This window comes from Callithrix jacchus, chromosome 9 (assembly GCF_049354715.1).
Source record: "Callithrix jacchus isolate 240 chromosome 9, calJac240_pri, whole genome shotgun sequence".
Classification (NCBI taxonomy): Eukaryota; Metazoa; Chordata; class Mammalia; order Primates; family Cebidae; genus Callithrix; species Callithrix jacchus.
This window is the reverse complement of record NC_133510.1, coordinates 54,951,813-54,977,236: the sequence shown is the minus strand read 5'-3', so window position 1 is coordinate 54,977,236 and position 25,424 is coordinate 54,951,813. Positions and strand designations below refer to the sequence as shown.

Below are 25,424 nucleotides of genomic sequence, written 5' to 3'. Positions count from 1 at the left end.
CTGCTCCTCAAACTTTTGTTAGGTAAGTATTAGTGGAGGATACAGACAGATGTGAACTCAGATCAAAATCTACCCTGGTGGCTTTGGGCTTAGCAGACCTAGACTGAAAGCTAAGCATTGTCATTATTTCTTTCCCTTTTGCATTATTCAAGGGGAACTAAATTAAATTTATATATACATTACTCTGGGTCAGCCCTATTGGTCTCAGTGTTCCTCTCTGTTTTTCACACTCTCAAGCAATAGCAGTCTTTTTATTTTTAAGTAGATCACAAAATACTCCTTTCCTAAGAAATCATTTTGGTGAAAGGCCTACTAGGTGTTCTCCTGTAAAATCCCTATGAAAACATAGAACTACCCCCTAATAAAGAGCTGTGCTACAGAGAGAGAAACCTAAATACTGAATCTCATTATCAGAATCACTAGTAGATTATTTTTCATCCCTCAGGTATTTAAAGGCCTGTTGTTTGCCATTACCCTGAAAAGTGACCGTACTTGTGTAAGTCTTATATCCCAAGGTAAAAACATCCTTCTTGTGACCTGCAGTTTCTCATTATCTCATTATTAGGCCTAAAACATGGCACCGAGGAGGTGTTTCAAATCTTTGTACATGATAATATCCTTTAGTCCTCCAATTAGTGTTTCCTATCCCAGAGTGCCTTATGTTTAAACATCTGACTCAAAGGTTTAATTACAAAGATTACAGTGCTAGAAAACCATGGGACAGTAGACCCAGCTCCCTCTTCACCGTATTTGTTTGGAAACTACTCCTTCCCTCTACACACAGAGCACACGGAAGCTGCCATGTTTTTAAAGACTCCGATCTGTCGGCTATGGTGAATATTTTTCAGCAGTGTGTCATTTATTCAAGCTGGACAATCAGAGACTTTCTTCAGGATTTAAAAATTTGTTATAAGAAAGTGTGTGAGTTAGCCTTTGTCTGGTGGTGAAAGCTGTAAAGGTGAATTTATGAGAGTCGGTGACTCGTTTGCTGCCCCATGGAAGGTGTAGTATTCAGGGAGAGAAGATGCAATTGACATACAAACGTCAGAGAAGGAGACAGAGACCAAGTCCTGGGACACTCAAGCCCCCAGTTCCAGCTGTGTCTAAATTCCATTCTTAGCATTCCTACGTTCCCAGGATTCCAATTCTAAACTTTACTGAGTTTGCTCACCATTGTATTAATACATCTAGAATATAACAGAGCCCAGCAATTCAAATATGCCAAATATGCCAGATTAGACTGACAGATCTATGCCTATATCTTTATTTCCATTTATATATACCTGTTGAATGAATACTGAATTTCATGAGTTAACCCATAATTACAATAAATTCCCTTCTTAAATCTAAAATGCATTTCTCTCACTTTTAACAGAGTTCTAACCTCCACAGTAACGTAAAACAACTACTGCAAACCCCAATAATTTTTTTTTTTTTTTTTGCCAAGACAGGGTCTACTCTGTCACCCAGGCTGGAGTGCAATGGTGTGAGTAGCTGGGACTAGAGGCACATGCCACCAGCTCAGCTAATTGTTTCTTTCTTTTTCTTTTTAAGAGATGGGGTTTCAGCATATTGCCCAGGCTGGTCTTGAACTCCTGGGCTCAAAAAATCTACCCACCTTGGCCTCCCAAAGTGTTGGTATTACAGGCATAAGCCATCGCACCCAGCTACAAACATTAATTAAAAATCTGTTTTATTTTTCTGAAATGGAGGAAAACAATGAAACTTCAAAGTGTCCTAGAAATGTGGGGAATTACATGCTGAAATGAAGACTTGAGTCTGGGAGGATGTGGATGTCTATTCCTAGAACTGCCCCTCCCTCAACTGTTCCAAGTACAAAGACCATGTTAAGAATTTCACTCAGTGCCCTGCTATAGGGCAGAGCCCTCCTCCCAGAAGCTCATAAGTCACATTTTTCGGGGCAATAGTGGAAATACATCATCTCTATTCAAACATGGTTTATTATTACATGGATTTAGAGCAAATCGCACTCCCACAAGCCAATATTATGTAAGCCACGCTAGATTTTAAAGAATATGATTATTCATTCAACAAATATTAAGCACCTAGTATGTACCAAGCACTGGGGCAACACTAGAAATATACCAGTGCACAAGAATATCTAGGTCCCAGCTCTTATGGAGTTTGCATTCTAGCAGGAAGACAGACAATAAACAATGAACATGTAGTTAAACTTATTTTTTTAATTTATTAATTATACTTTAAGTTCTGGGGTACATGTGCAGAATGTGCAGGTTTGTTACGTAGGTATACACGTACCATAGTGGTTTGCTGCATCCATCACCGGTCATCTACATTAGATTTTTCTCCTAATGCTATCCCTCCCCAGTGCCCCCACTCCGTTATCCCTCCCCTAGCCCTCCACCCCCTGACAGGCCCCGATGTGTGATGTTCCCCTCCCTGTGTCCATGTGTTCTCATTGTTCAACACCCACTTATGAGTGAGAACATGTGGTGTTTGGTTTTCTGTTCTTGTGTTAGTTTGTTGAAAATAATGATTTCCAGCTTCATCCATGTCCCTGCAAAGGACATGAACTCATCCTTTTTTTATGTCTGCATAGTATTCTATGGTATATATGTGCCACATTTTCTTTATCCAATCTATGCACATGTATGTTTATTGCGGCACTGTTCACAACAGCCAAGACTTATAACTTACAAAAGTGCAATGAAATCAACAGAGCAGTCTGATAAAGAAAACCTGTGTGTGAAAAAAAAGAAAGAAAGAAAGAAAAAAGAAAACCTGTACGTGTTTGTTGACAGGTGGCATACTTCAAACTAGGTGATCAAGCAAGACCTCTCTGGGATGGGGACATTTAAGGTAAGACCTGAAGGATGAGAAAGAGTGAGCCATGTGAAAAGCAATGTTACGAGGGGAAAGAAGTTCAAAGGTCTGAGCTGGAAAGAGTTTGCAGTGCTCTAGCTATTGTGATGAGTAAGAGAAGTGGTAAGAGATGAAGCTGGAGTGGTAAGCAATGGCCAAGTCTTGCAGGGACGTCTAGACATGGTAAAAGGTGTGTTTGCTGGGCTATGGAATACCACTGAAAGGTTTTAAGCAAGAAAGGGACATTTGGAAAAGATCATTTTGGCTTTAAGGTGGATAATGGATTCAGGCAGAGGCAGAGAGATACTGAGAAGGGATGTGGAGAGCATAGTTAGAAGTGTTGCAGAAGTGATGACAGATGATAGTGAGGTTTTGGCAGGGGAGATAGAAGCTGATGGGTGAATCAGAGACATATTATGAACTGAGGATTTCCAATAATCCAGGGGAAGATTGATGTCATTGTAGATTATTTAGGCCAGCAATTCCCAAATCTTGATAGCTAGCTGACAGAATCATCTAGGGAGCTATCGAAAACAGATGACTGAACCCTGTCCCTAAAGCTGAGGATTCAGCAGCCTGGAGTAGAGCCTAGGAGTCTGTACTCTCCATGAGCCCTTGAGAGATTCTGATACACAGATACACAGCCAGGATTGAAATAAACAAGGATTTTTGTCATTATTCCAGGTCAGCTTTATTTCTACACCCCAGAAGATCTAGGCTAACTCTTTACATCACCCAATCAGCATGTGTTAGGAGTGTAGACTAATCTCAAAGCAGTAACATCACATCAAGCAGCAACAGCGGAGCTAGGCATAGTGCTGCACCCCTGTAATTCCTGCTACCTGGGAGGTTGAAGCTTTAGTGAGCCATAATCATGCCACTGTACTCCAACCTAGGCAACAGAGCAAGATCCTGTCTCAAAAAAAAAAAAAAAAGAAAAGAAAAAAAATAGGAAGCAGCAGCAATGAGTGTCCCAGATTCTAACTTTCCAATAAGTAAATTCAAGCCCTTACAGTATATGTAACTTTACACAGAAGGACTGTTGGGGGAAAATGAGATCTCATATTCAATTGACTTATCTAACTAACCTTGTATGGGATACTTAACTTTGTTAAGCAAGTTTTCTAAAAGTATGTGGTTTTGCCTTTTTGTAAAAGGCAAAATAGTACACATACAGGAATCTTTGATAATCCAGGTCCTTCTGAACTTCAGGATTATCTTTGTTAATATAGTCTGGAACTGAAATTGACGAGTTGGGCTGAAATTGTAGGCTCCCAAAAGCAAAAGCCAAAAGAAGGGGGGAATCAGTGTCCCCACTTTCTAGGATCTTCCCCTGAGTGAGCCACCACAAGTAAATATCTGTGCGACATAAAAACAATGTATCTGTGCCTGCTAAGGAAAAGAGTTTCAATCTAGTCCACATAAACATACAGTCTAGGTAAATGAATTCTCTAATCTCCCCTGTTGCTGCCCACAAAGTCTCTTTTATAGGAATTCCAGAAACATCACTGACTCCAGGAAGGATCTAGCACCAGTCCAAATCCTCTTCTGTATATATGGGCATAAACCTAAAATTACTAGTTTTTTTCTGCCTCCAGCCAAGATGGAGTAATAGGGACCATGTATACCCTGTAACAACCAAAAATTGGACAAAATATATGCAAAAATAGATTTTAAGACACTAGACACCAGGCAATGAAAGGCAATGAGCCCAATAGGTGGGAAATAATCAAGGTGAAACCTAATGATTGCCGCAGTTTCCCGCCTTGAAAAAAGTCTCCAGGGCACAGTGTAGATAGGAGGGGGTGATACACACTGATTGTGATAGTGGGTTCATGGGGAGATATATGTGATGAAACATATATGTACAGTTTACTGTGTGTCAGTCATACCTCAATAAAGCTGTTACAACAAAATCCTACAAATAGAGCTTCTTTCCTGGAGCTGCTGGCTTTTGTGCCCGCTAAAATGGAAATCCCACCAAAGGAGTAACCATTTTAAATCTGTATTATTAAATTATCACAGCGTGCTCAGGGCAGTGGCTCATGCCTGTAATCCCAGCACTCTGAAAGGCGGAGGTAGGCAGATTATAAGGCCAGGAGTTTGAGACAAGCCTGACAAACACGATGAAGCCCGATCTTTACTAAAAATACAAAAAAATTTAACCAGGCATGGTGGCAGGGGCCTATAAGCCCAGCTACTCAGAAGGCTATGGCAGGAGCATCGCTTGAACCTGAGAGGCAGAGGTTGCAGTAAGCCAAGATCGTGCCACTGCACTCCAGCCTGAGTGACAGAGCTACACTCCATCTCAAAAAAAAGAAATAAAGAAAAAGAAATTATCACAATGTGGTATCAGTAAAAACCCAAACATAAAATGTACAGGGAGAGCAAAGATGCTTCCCAGGTGGTATGGTTTGAATATTTGTCCCCTCCAAAACTTATGTTGAAATTTAACCCCCAGTAAGGTGCAATTGAGAGGTGGGGCCTTTAAGAGGTGATTGGGTCATGAGGGCTCTGCCCTCATAAGTAGGTTAATCAATTCATGGATAAGAAAGCTCTCAGCGGATACACCTTGACCTTGGCCTTCTCAACCTTCACAACGGTTAGAAATACATTCTTTTCCTTATAAATTAGGCAGTTTCAGGTATTCTGTTATATGCAACAGAAAACAGATTAAGATACTAGAGAAGGCTATAGAGAAGACAGCACAGAGAAGGGAGAAAGAGCACAGAATGGGAGAAATGGAAACAAATCTTGACTGTCTGACAAGTGTGTTGAGAGCTGGAAGTAGCCAGGGTAGTTCCATGAAAATGCATGGTGACCATGGCCCGTGCTTACCTATGCAGCGAATCTGCACATCCTGCCATGTATCTCAGAGCGTAACATGAATAAGATTTAAAAGAAAGAAAATGTGTGCTAGTGTCTTTTAGTTGCCACAATAAATGGGGAATATTACTGGCACTTAGTGGTCAAAAGCCAGGTGAACTGAAGTTTCACAATGTGTGGCACCATTCTGCACAAGCACAAATGGTACCACACAAAATGCTAGTTGCACCTCTTGTGAAATATGGTGAAAGGAATTCAGCTTGCTGTTGGTCCCTTCTCCAATGCCAGCATTAAAAAGGGGTCTCAATGTGCATTTTAAGCAATGGTATGCAATGCTTTAGTAAATTTTTTTTTTTTTTTTAGACAGAGTCTCACTCTGTTGCACAGGCTGGAGTGCAGTGGTGCCATCTTGGCTCCCTGCAACCTATGCCTCCCGGGTTCAAGCAATTATCTGTCTCAGCCTCCTGGGTAGCTCAGATTACAGGCACCCGCCACCGTGCCTGGCTAATCTTTATATTTTTAGTAGAGACGGGGTTTCACCATCTTGGCCAAGCTGGTCTTGAATTACTGACCTCGTGATCCACCTGCCTCAGCCTCCTAAAGTGCTGGCATTAAAAGTGTGAGCCACCATGCCCAGCCTAGTAAGGTTTTTTTGATGTTTAGTTTCAAATCAGAACCTTCAAAGCCTTGAGAACTCTGACAAGAACACAGGAACACTATAGCTAACTCCTTAATCTTGAACTTAAGCACCTTTAAGAAAATTAGTTACTACGGCTGGGCGTAGTAGCTCATGCCTGTAATCCAAGCACTTTGGAGGCCAAGGCAGGCAGATCACCTGAGGTCGGGAGTTCAAGACCAACCTGACCAACATGGTGAAACCCTGTCTATAAAAACAAAAAAAAAGAAAGAAAAGAAAATTAGTTACTGTCCAACAATTTCTTATCTAGAATAATTGGCCATAAGGTTAAAATTCTACACAGCAAATTGGTAATGTGTTTAGGAAAAAGAAACGTCCTAAAGTTTTTTTTTTTTTTGTAAGAAAAGAAGTAACAATAATGAAATTTAAGTTTAAAAGAGACCTTATAGGTCCTCTTATTCACACTGTGAGAGAGGGTGAGAATGACAGTGCAGTGAGAAAAGGCCCCTCCCCAGCAAGCTAAGCAACTCACCATGACCCACCATGAGTTTGTGAATATCCCCGGTTAGGATTTCACTTTTTCCAACAGCATTTTGCAATGCTTTTCTAATCTGGATATTTCCCCTTGCTATGAACTGTCTTTCAAGGATTCAATTCATATTAATTTTCCCTATGCCTCTATATCCCTTGAGTGGCAGCTCCTACACTCCCTTCTTCCTTCGAATATCTAAATAGAGAAAGTGTGTAACAGTATCACACTTTAACTTATGCAACTTAAGAAACTCCTTTTTTTTTTTTGTCCAGGTGCAGTGGCTCACACCAGTAATCCCAACACTTTGGGAGGCTGAGGTGGGCAACTCACTTGAGGTCAGGAGTTCAAGACCAGCCTGGCCAACATGCCAAAACCCTGTCTTTACTAAAAATACAAAAAATTAGACAGATGTGGTGGTGGGCGCCTGTAATCCCAGCTGCTTGGGAGGCTGAAGCAGGAAAATCGCTTGAACCTGGGAGGCAGAGGTTGCAGTGAGCAGAGATCACACCACTGTACTCCAGCCTGGGTGACAGAGCGAGACTCAGTCTCAAAAAAAAAAAGAAAAGAAAAGAAACTCCTTTTTGTTCTTTTTAAATTTACCCAGGCTTCTTTCCCACCTTCCAGACTAAAATTTCAACTGCCAGATGAACTTTTCCACCAGATGAGGCCCACTAGGACCTCAAGCTTAATCTGTTTAAACCAGTGTGTGATCCCTTCTGACATCCTTATTTCTTTGAAGGGCATCACTATTCATCACCCCAGCTGGAAACCACAGTAGTTTCTCTTTCCATTTCTCCTATTTCAATCAAATGTTAGTATTGTGGACTCTGCCTCTGAAGTGTCTCTTCCATCTGTCCCTTTTTCTTTATTTTTGCTACCACTAGCCCAGTTCACATTCTAATGACTTTCCAACAGTCTCTGGTCTTTCCCTACTTCAATCCATTTTAAGCACAACCACTGGATTATTTTTCTGTAGTAATGCTTCTATATCATTCTCTTGGTCAAAACTTTCAATAGTTTTCTCATGTCCTGGGAAATGAAATGTAAAGCCTTCATATGGACTTTTAAGACCTTCCAAAGGATGTACTCAATTTCACTTTCAGGTCCTATTTTCAATCACACGGGGCTAATACATGCTCCATTTCTTTCCTGCCTGGATCTCCTTTTCCACTATTCCTCCAACGGCAGTGTCCCCATCCCCATGTGCCCTGTTTCTTTACCAGCTGTCACCTGGCATCTTGACTTCTCCCCACAACTGAATATAATCTGTCCACTCTGTAAGTCTCTTTGCAAATTGCTGAGGCATTCAGGACACTTAGCATGTGGACTATATATTTTCTTTATCTGTGCAAATGCTGTATATTTTGGTTAGAATCAGCTTCTCAAGGGCAGGATCTATGACTTACTCATTTTTGCATCCATCATAGGGCCTAACATAGTGCCCTACACAGAACCAGAGGTCAACAGATGTTTTTGAATTTAATGTTAGTGATTTATCTATATTGTGACATCTATATATTCAGTAATATATAGAAAATTAGAAATATTATTTAACTGATTTGAATTGAGAAAAAGTTCTCTCAAAAATACCTTCATATTTTACATATGAGATTAATAGTACTTAGTCCAAAGCCATTAGTAGAGAAAAAACATTAAGAAAAGCAAGTTGTAATGTAGAAATGTTTTGGTTAGCAAGTTAAGCACATATTCCAAACAACAATCTCACCTGGGAGGAGATTCATTCAGATTTCTGGGCTCTTTGCTTCTCCAAAAGACAGGGCCATTCTTTTCTTCCTTGACTTAAAAAAAAAAAAATAGTTATTTCATCATTAATTAAATAATTTGATCGAGATTATGAAGAAGACCTAGTCACATGTACTAATTGAATGTTCATAAATCCTCCCAAAAATTGCAAGTCCAAAATTGTAAGCTGGGTAGCATGATGGAGCAAAAAGAACTTTGGCCTTGACATGAACATGTCCTCGACCAAGCACAGTGGCTCACACCTGTAATCCCAACATTTTAGGCTGAGGTGGAAGGATCACTTGAGCTCACGAGTTCAAGACCAGCCTGGACAACATAGTGAGATGTTATCTCTACAAAAACTAGAAATATTAGCTGAGTGTGGTGGTATGCACCTGTAGTCCCAGCTACTTGGGGGGCTAAGGATGGAGGATTGCTTGAACCTAGGTGGTTGAGGCTGCAGTGAGCTATGATCATACCACCGCACTCTAGTCTGGGTAACAGAGCAAGACCCTGTCTCAAAAATAAATAATAAAAATAAATTTTAAAATGTAGGGCCTTTTGGGGAGTGATTAAGTCACTAAGGCTCTGCCCTCATAAAGGGATTAGTACCCTTACAAAAGGCTGGAGGGAGCACCCTAGTCCTTCTGCCCCTCCCACCCTGTGAGGATATAACATTTGTTCCCTGTGCCATGTGAGGATGCAGCAAGAAGCTGCCATTTCTGAAGTAGAGAGCAGCCCTCACCAGACGCTGAGTCTTTCGGTGACTGGATCTTGGCCTTCCAGCCTCAAGAACTGTGAGAAACAAATTTCTGTTGTTTATAAACTACTTACTCTAAGGTATTTTGTTATAGCAGCAGGTGCAGGATAAGACAGTGGTCTGCTGTTATTCTGTCTTTCCAGGCTCTCCCTTTTTTCACTTGAGGCCAGAAGTTCAAGGCCAGCCTGGCCAACATGATGCAACCCTGTCTCTACTAAAAACACAAAAATAGCCAGGCATGGTAGCTCAGGCCTGTAGTTGAAGCTACTCAGGAGGTTGAGGCAGGAAAATTGCTTGAACCCAGGAGGCAGAGGTTGCAGTGACCCGAGATTGAGCCACTGAACTTCAGCCTAGGCAAAAGAGTGAGACTCTGTCTCAAAAAAAAAAAAAAAAAAAAAAAAATTTCAGCGGCCCTCATTGCATGAGTGAGTTCCTTCCAAAGTCTTAGGAGAGACCCTAAAAATGTGTTCACATGGCCAAATATTTTTATGAGAATTGCAAAGAGAATAATCCACGTTCTCAGCCACAACCATTTAAGACCACAAGCTCTTCTTCCTACTTCAATTATCCTTCTGTCTCACTTCCTCTCTTGACAGTGGTTGTAGGCATTTTGTATTTGTGATTTCTTCTACCCTGATTTTTTGTAGTGCTGCAGGCACTGTCTTTTGTAGGGAACTACCCTATATCACCCGTTTGGTACCCCGTGTTTGGTGGTGAAAAGACAGATTAAGAGAGAAAGTGGGACCAGGGGACCATTGCTTTATTACTTTAGAGGATACAGTGAAGGCCCTGAGCTCTCATCATCCACACTATTTATTGATTACAATCACTTTGATCTATGGGGTAGGGGTGGAGTGAATTAGTGAGCCAGAAGCGAATCAGTGAGCCAGACTGGTATGTCAACCTAAGGACTGGTAACAGCAGTGGTCTGGGAGTTTCACAAAACAAGAACGTGGTTATTTTTAGCTGATTATCTATGTACAGCTGAGGGAACACGGGCCTTACAAGGAGTCTACAAGTCTGGCTATGTCATAGTGCTACGAAGGGGTTTTACATCCTTGAGCACAATGATTATGGTAACAGAGCCCAGGTCACACTGCACCAGAACATGAGGCATGGAGAGGCCTTCCTCCTGAGAGGCCTCCTGCAGCCTTCCGCAGTTTGTTGTTCCTTGTTTATGTGTTACTCATAACCAATTTATGTAGGCACTCTAAGTCCTTTCCCCTTTGCTACTTTTCCCAACAGTATTTGTACAATGTAAAACAGACATCTTAACTATTTCAAGGTGTGCTCTCCAAATTGTATGAGTTTTAGTCCCTGTAAAACCTAGATCTGCTCCTGCCCTAGCCATAGCTGATGGGTCTAGAGGTGGACTGCTGACCCAGTCTGGGCCAATCAATGTCTTGCCCTGGATTTGTGACATTTGATCTTGAGAGACAGGGCTAGAAGTCTTTGGAGCTGGCTGGACTCTAGCTGGAGGTTCTGGCTCAGGCCCTGGAACAGGCCCCTGGGTTTCTGTTCTCCCACTATTTCCCTCTTTTGTTTCCCTTTTGATTCCCTAAGAGACTCCAAAATCTTCCAACAAATTCCCCTTGACATTAAGATAGACAGAATCAGTTTTTTCTATTTTCGAGTTAAGAAACTTTAAGACCCCAACTATCACAATCACTTGTAAAAGTAGGCATTTCACAAATAATGGTACCAAATGTGATGTAAATAATGCCTTTGTATATTGCTGGAATTAAATGGAAGCACTTATGACTCATCAATCAGACAGGTTTGAGCCTATATCCTGCTTCAGATCACAAATTACAGATTGTCTAGGAGGTAAACCACTGGAATCTGGTGATATAGTAATACCAACCCAGGGAGCATGCAGCTTGGAGGAGAGCAGGAAATACAGAGCACAACACTGCTGGCATGCTGGAAAAGAGGACAAGATCACCAAGGCTCATCCATTAGGATGCTGGAGTTACCTGCACAATCATCATGTAACAGTCTTAAGTTGTCTCTTAAACCTAATTCAGTCCAGATTCACTCACCAAACTTGAATTCTCTCTTTTTTGTGCAAGTTCATTAAAAAGTTGAGAAAAAATAACTTTAGTGTCCACGTCCCTGCCTCTTTCTATGTTAGCTTTATTTTATTTATTATTATTATTATTTTTTGAGACAGAGTCTCTGTCTGTCGCCCAGGCTGGAGTACAGTGGTACAATCTCAGCTCACTACTGCCTCTGCCTCCCAGGGTCAAGTGATCCTCCTGTCTCAGCCTCCTGAGTAGCTGAGATTACAGGCACGTGCCACCACACCTGGCTAATTTTTGTATTTTTAATAAAGACTGGTTTTCACCACTTTGGCCAGGCTGGTCTCAAACTCCTGACCTCAAGTGATCCACCCACCTTGGCCTCCCAACATGCTTGGATTCCAAGTGTGAGCCACTGTGCCCGGCCTATGTTAGCTTTAAATTTCACTTTGTAACCATGGTCTGGAGAATCAGTATCATCTGTACTCTCCACTCAGAAATAAAGAACAGTTCAATCTGTTTCTGCACTTGGGGGAAAGTGTGGTCTCCTAGACACCAAGGACCACAGTCTGGCAGGTGTAAGGCAATGATGACAAGAGAGCCTGAGTGCAGAGTCATCAGCTGCTGAATTCTCTAGTGTGCATGTAGCAGTTGACACACTTCTTCAGTGGTTTGGGTACAAATTCCTTCAGTCATTTAGCACAATGCATATCTCATGGAATACTTGGTGGTTCCATGAGGAACGTTTTTTAGAAGGGACACTACAAAAGTAATATATCTGCTTTCTCTATTGCAAGAGGTTCAATTATATTCATATAGTCCCATTCCTGTGGGGAAGATTGTCAAGCTTCTATATGTAAAAACTATCGAGAAGCCTGAGAGACTCATCGGTTTCTTGTGCTTTTACTTTTGCCCCACATCGTCGGTTTTATAAAATATCCAGGTTTTACATTTATTTTTAAAAATTACACCACACATACACACACACACATTCACACACACACACACACACACACACACACACACACACACAGTTGTCTCTCAGTATCCATGGGAAATTGGTTCTAGGATCTCCCTTGGAAACCAGAATCTGAGTATGCTTAAGTGCCTGATAGAAAATGGCATAGTATTTTCATATAACCTATGCATATCCTCCCATATACTTCAAATAATATCTAGATTATAGATATTATTTGTATTTATAATACTAAATACAACAAAAAATGTCATGTAACTAATTATACTGTATTGTTTAGGGAATAATCACAAGAAAAAACTCTGTACATATATAGCACAGATTTAATTTTTTTGAGTACGATTTCAATCTTCTGTTCGCTGAATCTATTAATGTGGAACTCATGAATATGGAAAGCCAATATTCACTGCAACTCTAGAATAACAGAAAAGACCTTAACGGCTTTCATGGTATGACTAAACTTTGGTTCAGTTTAGATTTCATTAAATTATGTTTCAATTTGGTTGGGGAACTAGTCTATTTAATTTTATGCCAATATTTCAAAATATACCACTAAATCTTTTAAGGTCTTTTGTGTTTTTCTAGAGCTGCAGTGAATATTTGAAAATACTGGTTACCTGTGTCTATTCAAATTTAAACTTAATTTAAACTCAATTATTCAGCAGCACTAGCCACATTTGAAAAGCCCAATGGCCACAGGTAGACAATGGCTACTGTATTAGACATGATTAGACAAGATACAGAACATCACCATCATTGCCAAAAGTTCTGTTGGGTAATGCTGTTCTAGAATGTATCTGAAACTGAAGCTAAGTGGTTAATAACACAATCCATTTAAGAGCTTTTGTGGCCAGGCGTGGTGGCTAGCACCTGTAATCCCAGCACTTTGGGAGGCTGAGGCGGGTGGATCACCTGAGGTCAGGAGTTTGAGACCAGCCTGGCCAACGTGGTGAAACCTCATCTCTACTAAAACTACAAAAATTACCTGGGTATGGTGGTGGGCACCTGTAATCCCAGCTACTCAGGAGGCTGAGGCAGGGAGAATTGCTTGAACCTGGGAGGCTGAGGTTACAGTGAGCAGAGCTCATGCCAGTGCACCCCAGCCTGGGTGACAGAGTGAGACTTCATCTCAAAAAAAAAAAGAGCTTTTGCTACTAATACAGTTCACTCCTGTCACTCTTTTCCCATCTGCATTGTTCACTTAGAGTTTAATAACCATCCTCTTTCATCTAAATGTAAAAAATACAATTCAGGCAGGGCATGGTTGCTCACACCTGTAATCCCAGCACTTCAGGAGGCTGAGGCAGGAGGACTGCTTGAGGCCAGAAGTTTGAGATCGGCCTTGGCAATTCAAAGTGCTAATTGTGGCCCATATAAGAACATATGTATACTAAAGAGAAAAGCATCTTTTCCTCTATATATTCAGAAAAGTTGGATCTAATTAGGAATCCTGTTAAAAGTGTGATCATTTTAACTCAGTATTTTTACTAGAAATGATTTCCATTGTTGAGCTTCCTTTGTTCAGATGACTGAATTGATTGGATCATGGTCAATTGTATCATATGATAAAAATATCCCCAAGGCTTTTACCCAAGAGGTTTGGAGTTAGTCCTAATACTTATCTGTATTTAAGTGCTCAGTAGTTATCGTGTGCTGCTGCTCTAGGCATGACATCATCATTATTGACATATTAAAGATTCTAGCAATGACTGTTGTCAAATAGATGATCTGGTAGGTTTGGGCCTGTCTCTTGCTTTAGGATACATATGGCAGAATGTCTCTGAGGTGAACCACTGGGTCCTAGGTATACAGCAGTACCTAACTCAGGGAACAAGCCACTGGAAGGAGAACAGAAAACACAGCATCACTGTTGGCATAATGGAAAAGGGGAGTGTTTTCTATATTGTAAGGTAGCCGGGGCTCCTTGTGACAGTGGCATTTTTGTAAAGCCCCCACACCCCAGTGTCACATGGTATCTTTGGGAATGAAAGTAGAGAACAGGTGGGGGCAAGTGTTATTCTATGAATAGCCCTGCACATAAGCACAGGACAAACTCTTCACTAATTTTAATATCACTTGCAAAGTTTCTAGGAATTAAACAGTCCTATCTGTTTTACCACATTCTTTTCATATGTGTTTTTATTTTCCTGTACACATTGAAGGAAAAAAAAGCCAAGAATAATTATGCTTGTGGACAAGGATAAATATGCATTTAAGGCAACCAACACCAGTTAGATACCCTAATTAGTATGACAGGAGACCTAGTGAGCAACCAGAGATTTGATAAACCTGCTAATTACAACTCCTACAAACAGTTTCCATGCCACAGTGTGTCAGCTTGGAAAGGTGCTTCTTCATGAAAGTGTACAAACACCACACAGTTTTCTCACACATCATAGCTCTAAGTCTGACTTGGAATAAAGTCTAGTGGACAGTCCGTGAGCTGAATGGGCTGGTCTAGCTACACAAGCTGGATGCCAGAAGTAGAAGGGCCTATCCAGCTCTACGGACCTTCATCCTTCTCTTCTCCTTCTATGCTAAAGATTGTCTTTTTTTTTTTTTTTTTTTTTTTTAATTTTAAAGATGGGGTTTCACCATGATGGCCAGGCTGGTTTTGAATTCCTGACCTCAGGTGATCAACCCACCTCAGCCTCCCAAAGTGCTAGGATTACTGGTGTGAGCCACCACACCCGGCTAAAGATTCAGTCTTAAGGGCTGACTCCGTTAAATCAGCCACCCCAGCTGTGTACCTTGCCCTGCCCACCTTATTTCATGTAATATAACAACTCTGTGAAGCTAGTAATGGAGATGAGGAAACTGAGACTCACAAAGGTTAAGTGACTTGCTGAAGGTCACACATCCAGGATATATGAGAAACAGGATTCAAACCTGGGCTTAGCAAAATGCAAAGTCCATGTTCTTTTTCTATGCTTTTCACTAACTCCCAATTACAGGGACAGATACCTTTAAAGTTTCATATATAAATATGTCTATATAAATAAAGATATACAGATATGTCTGAGCTGTTTTTACTCACTTCTGATACAAATATGTGAATTTTTTTTTCCTTTCACCCAAAGCCAATTCTCTAATTCTCTAGATACTAACCAAGAGTACTACAATTCAATTCCATTCTGCCATTCACTATTTGGCATTAGCACGGACCCCACAGGTTAAAGATTCAGTCCCACAAGACTGCCCCAACTGCCAGTTGCAACTCCCAGGTTTCCACCTATATATCTGAATAAACCACTTATAAATCAGGGACTCCCCATGAAGTGAATCAGAACATGCCACCCAAAATATGCCACTTTGGCATATTGGTTATTTTGACCTGAAGGTGCTTGAGAGACAGCAGCTGTAGGAAGGGTTCTCTGATCTATACCTTTCAACATTAAAACAGGACATAGACCATGCACAGTGGCTTGGTACACCTATAATCCTAGCACTTTGGAAGGCTGAGGCTGGCAGATGACTTCAGGCCAGCAGTTTGAAACCAGCGTGGCCAACATGGCGAAAACCTCATATCTACTAAAAATACAAAAATCAGCCAGGTGTGGTGGTGCATGCCTGTAATCTCAGTACTCAGGAGCCGAGGCACAAGAATCACTTGAACCTGAGAGGTGGAGGTTGCAGTGAGTTGAGATCATGCCACTGCACCCCAGCCTGGGTGAAAAAGCAAGATTTTGTCTTTAAAATAATAAAATAATAAAACAGGACATACATTTCCCATGACAAAGGCAATCTATTTGCATCAGGAAGAGGAGAACATTCTCATCAACAGAAGTGAGGCATGGACACTGACATGAATCCGCACAAATACTAAAATAAATCTTATCTTCCATTAATTTTCACCACATATTTCCTAGTCATTTTCCCACAGTTCACTATGCATAGGCCAAGACCCCTTGCCTTGTCTTGTTATAGCTCTACAATTTATCATCTTTTGTTAACATGGGATATCAGCTCTCAGGCCTGTCTGCTTCTTTTTTTTTGAAAGGAGAGAAGGAAAGAAAGAAGAAAAAGGAGTGAAGGAGAGGAAGAAAGAGGAAGAAAAAGAGGGAGAGAGAACGGGAATGTTGCTATAGTCTAAAAATGGGTATTGAAAACCTCTTTTATGCAAATAATTGTGCTTAATAATGGCCGATCAATATTTCATTTAAACCTATGAGTAGGTGTGACAAGAATGTATATTTTGTGTTTTTAAAGTGGAGAGCTCTATAAATGTTTATTAAGTTTACTTGTTCCAGATCCGAGTTCAAGTCCTGGATATCCTTATTAATTTTCTGTCTCATTGATCTATCTAATATTCATGTTGAAGTCTCCCATTATTATTGTGTGGGAGTCTAAGTTTCTTTATAGGTCTTATGTATCTGGGTGTTAGGATCTTTAGCTCTTCTTGTTGCATTGATCCTTTTCCCACTATATCTTTGTTACTTTAAAATCTATTTTATCAGAGGCGAGAATTGTAACTCCTGCATTTTATTTATTTATTTATTTATTTTTGCTCTCCATTTAGTTGGTAAATCTTTCTCCATCCCTTTGTTTTGAGTCTTTGTGTATCCTTGCATGTGAAATGGGTCTGGATGTAACATGCGGTTGGGTTTTGGCTGTATCTTTTTATTGGGGGATTTAGTCGATTTGAATTTAGGATTACTGCCATTTGATGTTAACTGGCTGTTTTGTCCGTTTGTTGATGTAAATTCTTCATTATGTTGATGCTCTTTACTTTTTGGTATATTTTTAGAAAGGCTAATACTCGTTGTTTCTTTCTATGTGTAATGCTTCTTTCAGAAGCTCTTGTAAAGCAGGCCTGGTGGTAATAAAATCTCTGAGTACTTGCTTGTTCATAAAAGATTTTATTTTTCCTTCAGTTGTGAAGCTTAGTTTGGCTGGATATGAAATTCTGGGCTGAAAGTTCTTTTCTTTAAGGATGTTGAATATTGGCCCCCACTCTCTTCTGGCTTGTAGGGTTTCTGCTGAGAGATCTACTGTAAGTCTGACAGGCTTCCCTTTGTGTGTAACCTGACCTTTCTCTCTGGCTGCCCTTAGTATTTTCTCCTTCATTTCAACCCTGGTAAATCTAACGATTATGTGCCTTGGGGTTGCTCTTCTTGAGGAATATCTTTGTGGTGTTCTCTGTATTACCTGGGGCTGAATATTGTCCTGCTTTGCTAGGTTGGGAAAGTTTTCCTGAATAATATCCTGAAGAGTATTTTCCAGCTTGGATTCATTCTCTTTGTCATATTCAGGTACATCTATCAAATGTAAATTTGGTCTTTTCACATAGTCCCATATTTCTTGGAGACTTTGCTCATTCCTTTTTATCCTTTTTTCTTTATTCTTGTCTTCTCATTTTATTTCATTAAGTTGGTCTTCGACTTTTGATATCCTTTCTTCTGCTTGATCAATTCAGCTATTAAAACTTGTGCATATTTCGCTAAGTTCTTGTGTTGTGTTTTTCAACTCCATTAATTCATTTATATTCCCCTCTATATTGTCTATTCTTGTTAACATTTCGTCAAACCTTTTTTCAAAGTTCTGAGTTTCTTTACATTGGGTTAGAACAAATTATTTTAACTCCCAGAAGTTTCTTATCATCCATTTTCTGAAGCCTACTTCTGTTAATGGAACGCAGTCCTTCTCCATCAGACCTGGTTCCGTTGCTGATGAGGAACTATAATCCCCTGTAGAGGGAGAGGCATTCTGATTTTGGGTATTCTCAGCCTTTTTAGGCTGGTTTCTTCCCTTCGTTATAAATTTATCCATCTAGGGCCGGGCGCGGTGGCTCACGCCTATAATCCCAGCACTTTGGGAGTCCGAGGCGGGTGGATCATGAGGTCAAGAGATCGAGACCATCCTGGTCCACATGGTAAAACCCCGTCTGTACTAAAAATACAAAAAATCAGCTGGGCATGGTGACGCATGCCTGTAATCCCAGTTACTCTGGAGGCTGAGGCAGGAGAATTGCCTTAACCCAGGAAGCAGAGGTTGCGGTGAGCTGAGATCACGCCATTGCACTCCAGCCTGGGTAACAAGAGCGAAACTCCATCTCTAAATAAATAAATAAATAAATTTATCCATCTGTCGTCTTTACAATTACCGCCTTACTAATTAGGTTTCTGAGTGGATGTCCAATTTATTGATTCCCAGCCCCAGAATCTGAGCAATCCACTGCGCCGGCCAAAACAGAGGCGTTAAGACTGATGGTGCTCTTCTGCTCGGGAATCTACGGTCTGGCTTCCTTCTTGAGTCCATAATAGGCGACTCTGCCTTCCCGGAGCTCCAAGCATTGGTTAGAAGGGGAACCAGTCCCGTTTACTCTGCACCAAGAGCTGCTGCGCTGAGGCGCCGGCAAAACTGCCACACCAGCCACAAGAGTCGTGCTGGCGACCCATGCGGCTCCTCCACTGGGAATCTTTTGGTCCGTGAGTGATAAAAATTTGTCTGAAAGTGTGGCATCCTCTCGTTCTCTGTGCTTTCACTGGGAGCTACAATCCCAAGCTGTTAGTGATAAGCCATCTTGGATCTCTCTGTCATTTTCCCACAGTTCACTATGCATAGGCCAAGCCCCCTTGCTTGTCTTGTTATAGCTCTACAATTTATCATCTTTTGTTAACATTGTATATAAGCTCTCAGGCCTGTCTGCTTCTTTGGGTCTTCATTTCTCTCTTATGAAGATTCCCCTGCCATGTAAAAATGCTAACATCAAATAAAATACGTATGCTTATGTCCTGTTAACCTGTCTTTTCTCAGTTTAATCCTCAGGCACAATCACAAAACCTAAGAAGGTAGGGGAAAAGACTTTCCTCCCCTTTACCACAAGCCCCTCCTCAGGTTTGATAGTTTGCAAAAACAGCTCTTAGAACTCAGGAAAGTGCTTCACTTATTATTACCAGTTTATCATAAAGGTTCATATTAAGGAATAACCAAATGGAAGAGATACATTAAGCAAGTGCAAAGCCTCCATGCCCTCTCTTGGTACACCTGTCCTAAGAACTTGATGTCGTCACCAACTTGGGAGCTCTCCAAACCCCATCATTTAAGGGTTTTTTTTTTCTAGTTTTTGCTTGTTTGTTTGTTTTTCAGACAGGGTCTTGCTATGTCACCCAGGCTGGAGTGCAGTAGTATGATCATAGCTCACTATGATCCACCAAGCCCGGCCCCTGCATCAATTTTAAGAATTATGTTACGTGCCTTTTTTTACCTTAGATCCAGACATAGACTGGAAGTACCTACCTTTCTTTCTTTCTTTTTTTTTTTTAAAAAATGGGGTTTCACCATATTGGTCAGGCTGGTCTCAAACTCCTGACCTCAGGTGATCTGCCCACCTCAGCCTCCCAAAGTGCTGGGATTACAGTCGTGAGCCACCGCGCCTGACATACCTACCTTTCTTGTTAGCTTTAGTATGATGAAATGGAAATAGGAATTTCTTGACACCTTTTGACTTTTTGCACTCTTTTTTCAAAACAGTTGAAGAATAAATGATACGAATGTGTTGGCTGATTTCTCTATCTGGTGCACTCAAAAATTCTGGGGAATCATCAATCTGGAAAAAAAAATTAATTCACCTTATTGAAGACAAATACAACTGTTTACCTATTTTGGTGTAATAAATCCCCCAAAGCCAAGGACAAGTGTGTGTGTGTGTGTGTGTGTGTGTGTGTGTGTGTATACACATACATATATATATTCACACACACACACACACACATATATATATATATATATATTTCAAAACAGAGTCTTGACCTGTCACCCAGGCTGGAGTGCACTGGCGTGATCTCGGCTAATTGCAATCTCCGCCTCCTGGGTTGAAATGATTCTCCTACCTCAGCCTCCTGAGTAGCTGGGACCATTCCTGGCTAATTTTTGTGTTTTTAGTAGAGACAGGGTTTCACCATGTTGGCCAGGCTGGTCTCGAACTCCTGACCTCAGGTGATCCACCCGCCTCAGCCTGCCAAAGTGCTGGAATTACAGATATGAGCCACTGCACCTGGCCCAAGGGCAAGTTTAAACTGAGTTTTGTTTGTTTTTTTCCCTTCATTTTCTCTACTGGACATCTTTCTTTTCTTGTTGTTAGGTTTCCCAATTATTTCTCTATTTGTTTAAGTACTTTCTAAAATGTGCTCAGCAACAGAACCCAATAAACTATTTACATTATAGAATTGCTACATAAATAGTAACAGTGTTTTGTTACAGTATTTGTCAAAATGAGGAGGGAGACCCTTAATCACCCTTAAGCATTTAAGACCACCTCCCCCTTGACTTCCACGTTGCATTTCAATAGGGAAGTAAAGGCTGGCAGACCAGCCACCACCTTTAATCACCCTCCTATAAATCACAGGCATGGTATGGAGGAATCTTTCTGGAAGGCATTGTTTTTACTTAAACACAATTAAACCCCCACCTAAGTCACTGTACTCCATGCTACTCCATGGCCTAAGACCCTTTCACATGTAAATTCTAGAGCTGTAAACCCAAAAGGCTTTCACTGTAATATCTAGAATTGTGAGCCTTTATAAAGGCAGAGATTTCCTTTGTTAGACAAGCTTGGCTGTTAGGCAACTATGCCATCTTGCTCCAAGCCAAATAAATCACCTCTTCCTTCCCAGTTCAGTGTTAGAGAGGTCTGTTTCCCTTGGGCGCTCTTGCTTCAAAAATGCATCCCTCTCCACTCCATTTTATTTTATTTATTTTTTTGAAATGGAGTCTCCCTCTGTAGCCCAGGCCGGTGTGCAATGGCACAATCTGCTCACTGCAATCTCTGCCTCCTGGGTTCAAGCAATTCTTGTGCCTCAGCCTCCTGAGTAGCTGGGATTACAGGTACCTGCCATTATGCCCAGCTAATTTTTGTATTTTTATAGAGATCGGGTTTCACTATGTTGGACATGCTGGTCTTAAACTCCTGACCTCAGGTGATCTGCATGCCTCGGGGTCCCAAAGTGCTGGGATTATAGGCAGGAGCCACTGTGCCCAGTCTAATTCCATTTTAAAACTAAGTTTTTCATAAAGGTCTCAAAAATGTATCATTAATTGATTTTACACTAAGATTTTTCTATGAAGGAGACTATGTCCGTTTATAGGTAACAGTCTACAGAGATCCTGTGAAGGCAGACATCTAGGTTTGAACTACTGGAAATGTTCTCTCCAACATGCTCTGTTCTCTATTCTTGATTAAAAAGGGAAAAGGTCGTCCGGGCGCGGTGGCTCATGCCTGTAATCCCAGCACTTTGGGAGGCCAAGGCGGGTGGATCACGAGGTCAGCAGATTGAGACCATCCTGGTCAACATGGTGAAACCCCCGTCTCTACTAAAAATACAAAAAAAAAAAAGGGAAAAAGTCTCCATAAATAAATAGGACATTTAAATCTTCTCTGTAACAGCCTACTTCACTTTCTATAACAAGCAGCAGTAGTATTTGATTGAAAAGCTAAGTGAGACAGGCTGAGGCAGGGGAATCACTAGAGCCCAGGAGTTTGCGTCTGTAGTGTGCTATGATCTATGCAGTGCACTTCTCTGTGAATAACCACTATAACCCAGTCTGAGCAACATAGCAAGAGCCCATCTCTTTTTTTTTTTTTTGAGACGGAGTTTCACTCTAGTTACTCAGACTGGAGTGCACTGGCACGATCTCGGCTCACCGCAACCTCCGCCTTCTGGATTTAAGCAACTCTCCTGCCTCAGCCTCCTGAGTAGCTGGGACTACAGGCGCGCACCACCATGCCCAGCTAATTTTTGTATTTTTGGTAGAGACGGGGTTTCACCTTGTTGACCAGGATGGTCTCGATCTCTTGACCTCGTGATCCACCCGCCTCGGCCTCCCAAAGTGCTGGGATTATAGGTGTGAGCCACCACCCGGCCCCATCTCTTTTTGAAAAGGTGAGGGTAGGTTGGGTGTGGTGGCTCCTGCCTGTAATCCCAGTAGTTTGGGATGCTGAGGCAGTTGGATCACCTGAGGTCAGCAGTTCGGGACCAGCCTGACCAACATGGTGAAACCCTGTCTCTACTAAAGAAACAAAAAATTAGCCAGGCTTGCTGGCACGCACCTGTAATTCCAGCTACTCGGGAGTCTGAGGCAGGAGAATCCCTTGAACCTGGGAGGCAGAGGTTGCAGTGAGCCGACATTGTGCCACTGTGCTCCAGCCTGGGTGACAGGGAGAGACTTTGTCTCAAAAAAAATTAATACATACACTTAAGCTTATTTTTATATTTTACAGAAAGATTATATATTTTGGTAATGTTAATGAATGTACTTGTTTACAAAGTTTCTATGCTTGTGAAAGAGGTTCTTTTCAAGCATGTTGCTTTCCATGTCTATTACTAAATGTTTTATTGTCACTTTGACTAACTAGGTAACCAGGTATTATTTCTTAGGCACTCATGATTCTCTCTTAAACAAAAGTCAAAATCTCCTTTAATAAACACTTGATTTTTGCCTTCCACAAATAAGACTCTAAGAAAGAAATATATTAAAATCTTAGGATGTATTTTACATTTAAAACATCTTTGCAATTTCTCAGCGGGTTTCTAAAAATGAAAAATACACAAAATCTTGGTCTTTTGGCCAGGTGCAGTGGCTCATGCCTATAATCCAAGCACTTTGGGAGGCCAAGGCGGACAGATCACGAGGTCAGTAGTTCGAGACCAGCCTGACCAACATGGTGAAGCCCCATCTCTTCTAAAAATACAAAAAATCAGCCAGGCATGGTGGCAGATGCCAGTAATCCCAGCTACTAGGGAGGCTGATGCAGGAGAATCACTTGAACCCTGGAGGTGGAAGTTGCGGTGAGCCGAGATTGTGCCACTGCCTTCCAGCCTGGGTGACAGAGGAAGACTCTGTCTCAAAAAATATATACATGCAAAAATTAGCTGGGTGTGGTGGCACATGCCCATAGTCTCAGCTACTTGGGAGGCAGAGGCAAGAGAATCGCTTGAACCCAGAGGGTGGAGATTGCAGTGAGCTGAGACTGTGCCATTGCACTCCAGCCTGGGTGACAGAGCGAGACTCCATCTCTAAAAAAAAAAGAACGAGAGAAGGGGAAAAAAGAAAAAAAACTTGGTCTTTTAACTTATGGAAAGAGGAGGCTGGAAATAATTTGGTCTATTTACTACTGTTTCATGGTAAGAATTGTCAAGTCCAAAAAGATGTTCAGTGTTCCTTAGCTTAAATTTGTATTGGTAAGTTCTTGAGTAAGTTGTAATTGTTAAAACACGCACAATGAATGAAGAGACCCCCCCCCCACAAACAGGCTTTGTGTGAGCAACATGGCTGTTTATTCACCTGGGTGTGGTAGGGCTGAGTCCAAAAAGAGAGTCAGCAGAGGGCAGTGGGATAGGAGTTGTTTTATAGATTTGGGGTAGGCAGTGGAACATTACAGAAGTTACAATTTAGGGTGGTTTTTGCAAGATGGGAGGGTATTGTCGGGTTGACCAAGGTCAGTTACAAAGTCCAGTTGCCTTATCAGTTAAGGCAGGAATAAGGAACAATAGAAGAATGTCTCAAAGTTAATTAGGTGCTGCTGGGGTTGATCATTCTTCCCCGATTGATGGTCTTCCAGTTACTTCAGATTTTCTAATTCTGGGAGGCCATCCATAGGTATCTGTGCAGGTCACGGGAGTTGCCATGGCTTGAATTAGGGTATGGCCTATGGTGCAGCCAGTTCAACGAACCTTGCAGTAATATCATAAATATTTCAGAAATTGCTTTATGTGAGATTTGTCAGTGCTTTCGTTGCCTGTGTATCAGTCTTGATGGTGCTTTCCCTTATTATATTAGACAACTAGAATACATATTATCAGTCATTTTTTTTTTTTTTTGAGACAAGGTTAAGCTCTGTAGATGGGGCTGGAGTAGTGCAATCTCAGGTCACCATAACCTTTGCCTCCCAGGCTCAAGTGATCCTCCCACTTCAGCTTCCTGAGTAGCTTGGACTACAGGCATGTGCTACCAGGCTCAGCTAATTATTTTTACTTTTTTTGTTGAGATGAGATCTCAGGCCCAGCACAGTGACTCACGCCCATAATCCCAACACTTTTGGGGACCCAGGCGAATGGATTATTTGAGGTCAGGAGTTCGAGACCAGCCTGGCCAACATGATGAGACCCCCATCTCCACTAAAAATGCAAACATTAGCCGGGCATGATGGTGTGGTGCACCTGTAATCCCAGCTACTTGGGAGGCTAGGGCATGAGAATCACTTGAACCTGGAGATGGAGGCTGCAGCGAGCTGAGATTGAGCCACTGCTCTTCAGCCTGGGTGACAGAGGGAGACTCCATCTAAAAAAGAAAGAAAAGAAAGCCACTGCTACATAATGTACAAAGCTTCCATCACTGTAAAGTATATTTGTGTATATTTGTATATTACATATTTGTGTATGTAAAAGGAAGGATGATGACAGATGTGATAAAAATAACTGTGAGTAATGGTAGAACCAAAAGATAATGTATCAAAAGTACTACGATTTCTCATTTCCCCCTTTCTCTCTTAGTGGTTGATTTAAAAATTATAATCTCAACTGGGCTCAGTGGCTCAAGCCTGTAATCCCAGCATTTTAGAAGGCTGAGGCAGGCTGATCACCTGAGGTCAGGAGTTTGAGATCAGCCTGGTCAATGTGATAAAACCCCGTCTCTACTAAAAATACAAAAATTAGCTGGGTGTGGTAGTGCACAACTGTAATCCCACCTACTCGGGAGGCTGAGGCAGGAGAATTGCTTGAACTCAGGAGGGGGAGGTTGCGATGAGCTGAGATTGCACCATTGCACTCCAGCCTGGGTGACACAGTAAGACTACGTCTCAAAAAAAAAAATCATAAGCTCAGTCACAAAGTTGTAGACAGAATAAAACTCTAACAGAAACATTTAATTCAATGTGGACTTGAGTAAAAAGGGCAAAGTGTTAAAGAAAGGTGGTTTCTTCCTCTTTTTATTTTTTGTTTGCTTTTGATGGAGTTCAGAACATACTATCCCAAAATAGGGCACTTCGCCAGACTTAATATTTTAAGCTGAAGGAATTTGAGGAATGAATGTACAGGAAGCAGTTTTTGACCTTTCTCTTAAGCAGGTCATAAAATCTAGGAATAATT

General features: G+C 41.3%; 1 protein-coding gene across 4 annotated transcripts in view; it reads right to left on the bottom strand.

Annotated features, from left to right (window-relative positions):
- C9H12orf56 (chromosome 9 C12orf56 homolog) overlaps positions 1-25,424 on the bottom strand; it is a 109,159-nt gene that overhangs the window by 59,632 nt on the left and 24,103 nt on the right. For all 4 annotated transcript variants that reach the window (XM_078336136.1, XM_002752699.6, XM_035256206.3 and 1 more), the window contains exons 2-3: positions 19,729-19,888; positions 8,566-8,638 (exon numbers count right to left, since the gene is read on the bottom strand). In XM_078336136.1, coding sequence (XP_078192262.1) covers positions 8,566-8,638; positions 19,729-19,888 — 233 coding nt within the window. The remainder of the gene's footprint in view (positions 1-8,565; positions 8,639-19,728; positions 19,889-25,424) is intronic.